The following is a 9004-nucleotide window of genomic DNA, read 5'->3' as shown; positions in this document are numbered from 1 at the left end:
AACAATAACACACTGAAGATTCAGCTAAGGCAAACGGCCCTCCACCATAGCCTGAGCAACTTTAGGAGGGTTAAGTGTCTGTTAACCAGAGAGATGGTTTTCATCAACATGACACTCATAAGCAGCACACCCATTAAAACTTTTAGCAGAATTATAGGATTTTATCAAGGAATGGCTTAAGTGCTCAGATACAGAGCGTCATTTTACATTACTTGGCAATACTATTATTAGAAAAAAGATTCCAGGACAGGGATTAAATACTACAGCACGTATAAACATTGACACTCCTGCAGTAATACAGGGCAGCCTAAGCCAGTGAACAAAAAAGGAGAGAATACAGATGTATGGGTCTAGTTTACACTCAGGCCTAAAGCTACTGTGACAATGCTAACAGATCCATTTCCATACGGCATGAAAAGATCGTGAGACCTCCGGGAATTAACGGTTTTCCATTTAATTTGGGGATTCAAGTGGTGCTGCAAATTAAATAAACATTTATGTGGCTTCGCTTTTTAATCCGACTGTAAGTGATAGATGACCTTTCATCCGATACATGCACAAACCGCGGTGACTTTGTGGGGACGTGGTCGGCAAAGATAATTTTAATCAGTACATATATGGGTTTGGACGGGAAGGTCAGGTGATGCCTTTTACCATCTGCACTTTGAGTTATGGGTTGTTGTGCAGGCGCTGTCACTGTGCCCTCCCATTAGCTGGGGGCTGAGCCTGTTCAATGCCCATTCGGCTTGGCAGCTGCTGGAAATGGCGGAGGGGCTGATCCTCGCTCTGATGGCCGTCTACACGGCCGCGGTGGTCCGGGTCACGGCGGGTAAGCAGCGCTCCTGCTCTTCATTGCTGCTTCAGGCCTGTTTTTTAACTGGGCAGATTTACAGCAACATTTTTTTAAACATAAAATCTGGGTTTTAAGTTTTATTTCCCCCCCTCCCCCCCCGAATCTCACAGGTCTTCTATTGAGAGGATCTGTTATCATCTGTTATGATAGAATTCTATGCAGGTGTCAACTGCGGCTGTTCGGCAATGGAAGGAATCACTCCTTGATTGAGCAAGAACTGCCAGGGCAAGTTAGAGCCCATTGGACAATATTATGGGCCGTTATTGCAGAGCACTTTTGCCGGATTCTATCTGGAGCACCTTGCTTGACTTCACCAGGCATTGCATGATCATCTTGACCTGTCACCTCAGGTGCACTGCAGCATTGCAGAGTGTGCAAATCTTCACAGATCCTCAGATTCGCATTCGTCCGCCGCACGCTTATTTGTACTTGGAGCTCAGTGAGGGAATAATCTGAGATCAGGTCATCCTTATTCTTCGAAAGAAGATCGAATTCCGCGTGCAAAACAATGTATTTATGCGAGTCTTCATTTGACACATGGATATTGCTACCTCTACTGGCCAAGACTTGTGATTGCAGCTTATTATTTAGATCACCTGATGTGAACATAAGGAATCCGAAAGGGTCGATGGTTCTCGTGGTTCTCCTCAGTAAGAAGTCACACAACACCAGGTTGTAGTCCAACAGCTTTATTTGAAATCACAAGTTTTCGGAGCGCTGCTCCTTCGTCAGGTGAAGTGAAGGAGCAGCGCTCCGAAAGCTTGTGATTTCAAATAAAGCTGTTGGACTATAACCTGGTGTTGTGTGACTTCTCACATTTGTTCTCCTCAGTATGGATGGTGCATGTATTTAGAATTGAACTACATTCCTTAAACTACAGAGACCAGGGGATAGTTTTGGGGCGCTCCATTGTGGAGCCTCGCTGGCCAAGAGTGTGGATGGGATACAGAGCTGTATAGCACCGGAGGGCTGGTTCTTCAGCCCATCTTCCGGCTCAGCGAGCCTCCTCATTGGGAGTGGAGGCGCGCACGGTTACCCCGTCTCTGTTGTAGGTAATCTGTTCAAAATCTAGCGTTTTTATAATCAGACAATTGCATTTCAACTTTGAAGACCGCCAACGGAAGGGAGTAGTAGAAACATATTGGAGAAAGGGATGGGGAACTTTGTCATCGGACTAAGAGAGTGGCTCAAAGTGCAATATAAAATAACTTGAAACAAAGTAGAGAAGAAGTATTTCTCCAAAATACTGAACTATGGTCAATAATCCATAACTCATCAAAGCATTCTTAGTAAATTGATTCCTGAGATTGCAAGTCCTAGAGGCTAGAGATAAATAGGAGCAGCCAGTGACAGCTTGTCTTTTCGCTGCCTTTTACATAAGAAATAGGAGCAGGAAGGAGTAGGCCATACGGCCCCTCGAGCCTGCTCCGCCATTCAATAAGATCATGGCTGATCTTCGACCTCAACTCCACATTACCAGCCTATCCCCACATCCCCTTAGTGTCCAAAAATCTTTCAATCTCTGTCTTGAATATACTCAACAACCGAGCCTCCACAGCCCTCTGGGGTAGAGAATTCCAAAGATTCACAACCCTCTGAGTGCAGAAATTTCTCCTCATGTCTGTTCTAAATGGCCGACCCCTTATCCTGAAACTGTGACCCCTGGTTCTAGACTCCCCAGCCAGGGGAAACAACAGCTCAGCATCCACCCTGTCAAACCCTCTAAGAATTTTAGAGGTTTCAATGAGATCGCCTCTCATTCTTCTAAACTCCAGAAAATATAGGCTCATTCTACTCAATCTCTTCTCATAGCATAGCCCTCTCATCCCAGGATTCAATCTAGTGAACCTTTGTTGCACTCCCTCTAAGGCAAGTACAGGTAGACTATCCTTTATCTGAACTTCCGAAAACCTCTAAAAACCGAAAGTTTTTTTGTTCAACGTAAGTCGTGCGCACGACATGACCAGAGTGGCGCACGACTTACGCTGAGCAGGGCAGAGGGTCACAGAGTTCCCTCCTGGGTAGGAGATTGCAGGCCGAGCCGGGCAGTGTGATTTGCGGGCCAGCTTAGTAGGAGTCAGCCGATATCCGGCTTTCCAGAGAAGCAGGAAGGGGAATGAGACACGGAACAGTCGCAAGAGGTAGCCTGAACTTTTACAATTTATATTAAATACAAATTTCCCAGTCTTATAATAATACCTTCTGAAATCCGAAAAATTCCGAAAACCGAAACTCAGCTGGTCCCAAGGCTTTCGGATAAGGGATAGTGTACCTGTATATCCTTCTTTAGGTAAGGAGACCAAAACTGTACACAGTACTCCAGGTGTGGTCTCACCAGGGCCCTATATAATTGCAGCAAGACTTTCGTATTCTAATACTCCAACCCCCTTGCAATAAAGGCTTCCTTCCTAATTGCTTGCTGTACCTGCATGTTAACTTTCAGTAGTCTACTGAAAGGAGTCTAAGGAAGGGTTATGCCAAGAAAAGGACCAGTGGATTTGAAATGGTTGGGCAAATCCCCAAAATATACAGAATCAACCTCCTAAAGTTAGCAGTAAGGAATGCTCAATGCTTGTTTGAATGAAGAGAGAGAGAGTTAGTTCAGGTGTGAACTTAATGCAACTGGAAGGAAGATTATTAGTGGAATTTCAAACTATGAACTTAAAATTTGTGGGGTTTTTTTCCCAAGGTGACTGTGGCCAACCTCCACAATTAGAAAATGGATCACCAACTGATGAATTTACTTCTTCGACTTCATTTCCTGTGGGTGCTAAGGTTATTTACAGTTGTTACCGAGGTTACGTGTTCCAGGAAGAAAGTTCAACATCTGTTACCTGTTTGGAAAGTTCAACTTGGACACCATTGCGGGCCATTTGTGAACGTAAGTGATCGGGGTAATTTTCTTCTTTCCTCCTCATATTTTCTTTCCTGAAAGAAATGACTTGGCTGGAATGAGGTTCCACAGGTGCAAGCAACTTTCCAGTTTTTCACCCTAATGACTGTTCTTACATGTGAACCTGAACAGTAAATGATGGTAAACAATTCAACTATGACTGCATCACACTGAGCTATGAATATTTTATCACCCAGTGACAACAAAGACTTCCAGTAGGGATCACTGGATAGCGATTAGGAATGGAAACAAGTTCTTTTTTACTCACTCACTCATCCTGGGGATGTTAAGGTTTGTTGAGGAGTTTCAGTTTGAAAATAAGATTCTTCCATCTGTTTACAGAATGTCACAAGTTTCAATAATAGAGAAACAAACATGATAACAATGGAAATTGTGTATAACATTTCCAAAGGGAATTGATAGATACTTGAAAAGGAAAGATTTGCAGGGCTATGGGGAAAAAGCAAGGGAGTGGGACTAATCAAACATCTGTTTCAAAGATCCAGCACATGCACAATGGGCCGAATGGCCTCTATGATTCTATGATTCCAGTGAATATAAAAGGGTGACAGTCACATTTTTGGCAGATCATATTTGGATGTCTTTATCCACTATTTAATATCAGTGAGCATGGGTTGCTACATTTAATCACCAAGTTTACCTTAGTTAATATAGACTCCTCCTTCTCCTCATCATCTTCCTTCTCTTCCTCCTCTCTCCTTCCCTTCCATCCCCCTTTTACAATCCAACCAGATCCAGGTGTGTGATCCACTCTTGTTTTAGTTCTGCCACAGTTATTACTGGAATCTGTTGTATTCACTTGCTGATTAAGGTTGAGTAGACTTCACAATTAGGATATAGCTTATGTTAATCACTAACTTTCTAGGATTGGTTAGATTCTTAAGTCCAAGGATCAGCACATGTCTGGCTTAAGTAATCTTATATCTCAAACTGTTAGATAACTTCAGCCTGCAGTGTTTTTTTCTTAAATTGGAGCCCAATTTTAAAAAGTTGGATATCTTCCATCCTGACAATCAGGTTTATGAAGTAAAGTTGCCAATGTCCCTCACATATGACAGACCAGGTTCTTAACCAATCATGTGATTGGTTCAGAGCTCTGTCCATCAGTTTTGAGGGATATAGGCTCAACCAATGGGGTTGAACAGCATGCCATAACATTTAAAAAATATATAGTCACCATTAAAGCCACTGGCATCAGCCTCCACTTGCTGCCTTCCCTGGCCTTCACATATTTCTAAAATAATTGTTTTCAGTTTGGTCATTGTACCAAATGGGACGTTTCATTATATGTCATATTATAAGAAAGTCTTTATGTTTTTAAATGTTACAGATTTTTTTTCCTGCTGGTCAGTTTAAATTGGGTTCATTGTAAATAAATCCATATCCCATTCATGTGGTTGGAAATGCCCTCAGGGTCACTATGTTGCCTTTTGTTAGGGTGAGTGACAATAAGCACTCAATCCAAATATTTATGAGAACTGACTTAGAATCGTACAGCACAGAAGGAGGACATTCGGCCTATCGTGCCTGTTCTGGCTCTCTGAAAGAGAGGCGTTACCATCGCCAAATCCCCCACCATCAACATCCTGGGAGTCACCATTGACCAGAAACTTAACTGGACCAGCCACATAAATACTGTGGCCACAAGAGCAGGTCAGAAGCTGGGTATTCTGCGGCGAGTGTCTCACCTCCTGACTCCCCAAAGCCTTTCCACCATCTACAAGGCACAAGTCAGGAGTGTGATGGAATACTCTCCACTTGCCTGGGTGATTGCAGCTCCAGCAACACTCAAGCGGCTCAACAACATCCAGGACAAAGCAACCTGCTTGATTGGCACCCCATCCACCACCTTAAACATTCACTCCCTCCACCACCGGCGCACTGTGGCTCCAGTGTGTACCATCTACAAGATGCACTGCAGCAACTCACCAAGGCTTCTTCAACAGCACCTCCCAAACCTGCGACCTCTTCCACCTAGAAGGACAAAGGCAGCAGGTGCAAGGGAACACCACCACCTGCAAGTTCCCCTCCAAGTCACACACCATCCTGACTTGGAAATATATTGGCATTCCTTCATCGTCGCTGGGTCAAAATCCTGGAACTCCCTCCCTAACAGCACTGTGGGAGTACCTTCACCAGACGGACTGCAGCGGTTCAAGAAGGCAGCTCACCACCACCTTCTTAAGGGCAACTAGGGATGGGTAATAAATGCTGGCCTTGCCAGTGACACCCCCATCCCAGGAACAAATAAAAAAAGAGCAATCAATTAGTTCCACTTCCCTGCTCTGTCCCCATAACCCTGCAAATTTTTCCTTTTTAAGTATATATCCAATTCCCTTTTGAAAATTACTATTGAATCTGCTTCCACTACCTTTTCAGGCAGTGCATTCCAGATCACAACAACTAAAAAAATAAATAAATAAACAATTTGATAGTGCAGATAGAAACTGTTCCCTCTGGTGGGAGAGTCCAGAATAAGGGGGCATGACCTTAAAATTAGAGCTAGGCGGTTCAGGGGATTTTTTTGTCAATTATGTTATATCTGTGTCCTCTGGTCATCCTCCTGCAAGTGAAAACAGTTTCTCCCTATCTACTCTGACTTGTCCCTTTTAAGGTTCGCTTATTGCAAAAAGGTGCCCGCAGTGCCCCTCTGAGGCCCTTCCGAGGTTCAAATCTTTACTGGGGGACGGTAGTTGATCCTGGAGGCGATTGATTATTTTCCCAAAGAGAGTCGCTTGCTCCATTAGGAGCAAAAGATTCAAAGAGAAAAATGTTCTTTGGGGCCTTGCTTGGCCTCCTTTCTGCCGCCAGGGTGGCATGGCACCGCTCCGAAATTCCAGCTCGCGGTTCGGGGACGGTGTTGCTGATGCACCTTGCAGGCACAGTGCACTTGCCCGGGCCCCTGGATTTGGGACAGAACCTCTAGCTTGGGGTGAGGGCAGACATTGGTTCCATTCCACCACACCCCCAGGAAGTTCTGGACCACAGATTCTAACTTTCTGTTAGATGACTCAGGAAGGTTTCAATACACAAATGTTTTCATTACAACTGCTTACTTTGTTCAGACAAATGGTCAGTTTAGTCAAAATGGGTTTTGCAACTAAATGACGCGTGAATTCATCACTTTTTAGGTGGACATTGTTGGCACTCCAGTGTGCTGTCCTTGGAGCTGCAAACTCTTTTTGTGTGTTTAAGGTTATGATTGGCAGCTATATTTGATTCGTTTATTTCCCTGGTCAAACTTCAAAGGGTGCCAGCAAGCATATCACAGCGAGCCTGCTTCCAGTTCTTCTGAAGACATTAAAAAAAGACTCTGGAGGAAGAGAAAATAACTCTGAAATGAAAGTTATTGTTAATGCAATATTTACTAATTAGTGAAGATTAATGTCTTTATTATTTTCTAAATTCAAGTAAGAATAGATATGTTCTGTAAACTACTGCAATCTGCTGTATCACTTAATTGCTACTGTTTATCTGTTACTTTTAGTATACTTGTTCTGTAGTTTATAGCTTCAGCCATGGTCTGATATTCAGAGAAGTCATGAAAGGGCTTGTGTACTATCCAATATGCTAAATATAGCAACCAGTATTTATGTTCAACTCCAGGCAATGCTACATTACCATATATTGTGCATAGAACGTCACTGCAGTTAACAGGAAGCAAGGGCACACTTCCAGGGCTGTTCTTTGGTGCCGAGTGCAAGATAAATATCTGGCTGAAGGCTAAAAATGGAACAGAGTTGACTATGCATGTGTGGTGGCTATTTACTGCCTTTGGTTTGTGTGGTTGATGAAGTTGTAAATTCATCCAATAGATGCTTCTTTGCTTTCTATCTCTGCCTGAGGAACAGTTTGGGTTAGGCCGCTCTAAGATATCCTCAGCCTGCAATCTTTGCTACTTTGACAGCGGACCCGCCTCCAAACCCGCCCTGTGAGCGTCGGCAAAATTCTGGCCTATGAACAAATAGCGGCAAATGTTCTAAGTACCCAGCACACATATTTGTCAATTTGATGTATATAAATATACAGAAAGAAGAAAAATCTCAATTTAAAAAGTAATCTAGTGAGCTGCCCTTGCTCTGCTACAGAGTGGTAGGAGTTGTATTGCCTGGGCACGTTCCAGGCAGAGTTTTAGGGCTGCCGAGGTCGATGGAATCAGAAATCAAAGCAGCAGCACCTGCAAAGTGTCCTATAAATGCAGTTGTTGTTGTGCTCATCACATCTCCAAAGGGTTATACTTGCAATATCCGTCACACATAGAAGTGTGATATATGGGAAGTGTCCATGGGCCCAAAATCCCGATTAAGTGAAATAAATGAAGCAACAAATGAGTGCACTAGTAGCAAAACAACCAGTAACCAATTACTAAGCACCAAAAAGCGGTATCCACAACAAAGCTGCAAGCAACAATGAAGAACAAGCAACAACAGGTTACCCTGCTCCGTTGGAATTAGCTTTAGCAATGTTTTCAGAAGCCTATGCCATGTGACCCTGGGCCTCGAGCCTTTTTATTACAAATTGCAGTCTTCAAATGGCTTTGCTGCCTGTTATGTGTTTAAAATCAGCTGTTATTACATATCCGCTACACACGTTGCGAACTGTTATTTTTAATTAAAAACATAATTTTCAAAAATATTTTTTTTTTGTGCTGCCTCATTTGTCGCTTAGGCCTTTTTCATCAAAAATGGGCACATTTGCACATGTGCTACCTATAACCGGGAGACCCAGGCACATCTCATCCTGTAATTTTCTTGAGAGCTGTTGGGGTCAATTTCAATATCTGGTCGGTTTCATCTATGTCGGCTTTCTACTACAAATGGGACAAACGACACCACAAAATCATGCCACCTAATTTGGGTCTGCAACAATTTATGGTCAGCCTGGGTCAGGTGTTGGAAGCTCCCATACAAAGTAAGCATTGTGATATTGAAACAGGAGTTAGGAGGGGCACAACTTTGGTCTTGTGTGGCGTGAATGTTACTTACCACTTATCAGCCCAAGCCTATATTCAGGTGTGGACTGCTTCATTATCTGAGGAATTGCAAATAGAGCTGAACACTGTGCAATTATCAGCAAACAGCCCCACTTCTGACCTTACGATAGAGGGAAGATCATTGATGAAGCATCTGAAGATAGTTGGGCTTAGGACATAGTCCTGAGGAACTCCTGCAGCGATATACTGGGACTGAGATGATTGACCTCCAACAACCACAACCATCTTTTTGTGCCAGGTATGA

General features: G+C 43.4%; 1 protein-coding gene across 1 annotated transcript in view; it reads left to right on the top strand.

Moving 5' to 3' along the window:
* Positions 1-676: 676 nt before the first annotated feature.
* Positions 677-9004, top strand: part of LOC147105180 (complement decay-accelerating factor transmembrane isoform-like) — a 31138-nt gene continuing 22810 nt past the window's right edge. The window contains exons 1-2 of the mRNA XM_086011307.1: positions 677-829; positions 3543-3734. Coding sequence (XP_085867433.1) covers positions 763-829; positions 3543-3734 — 259 coding nt within the window. The 5' untranslated portion in view covers positions 677-762. The remainder of the gene's footprint in view (positions 830-3542; positions 3735-9004) is intronic.

Source organism: Somniosus microcephalus, chromosome 18 (genome assembly GCF_052327205.1).
Source record: "Somniosus microcephalus isolate GS21.2 chromosome 18, FLI_Smic_1.0, whole genome shotgun sequence".
Classification (NCBI taxonomy): domain Eukaryota; kingdom Metazoa; phylum Chordata; class Chondrichthyes; order Squaliformes; family Somniosidae; genus Somniosus; species Somniosus microcephalus.
The sequence above is the reverse complement of the archived record's forward strand: the minus strand, read 5'-3'. Positions and strand labels throughout refer to the sequence as shown.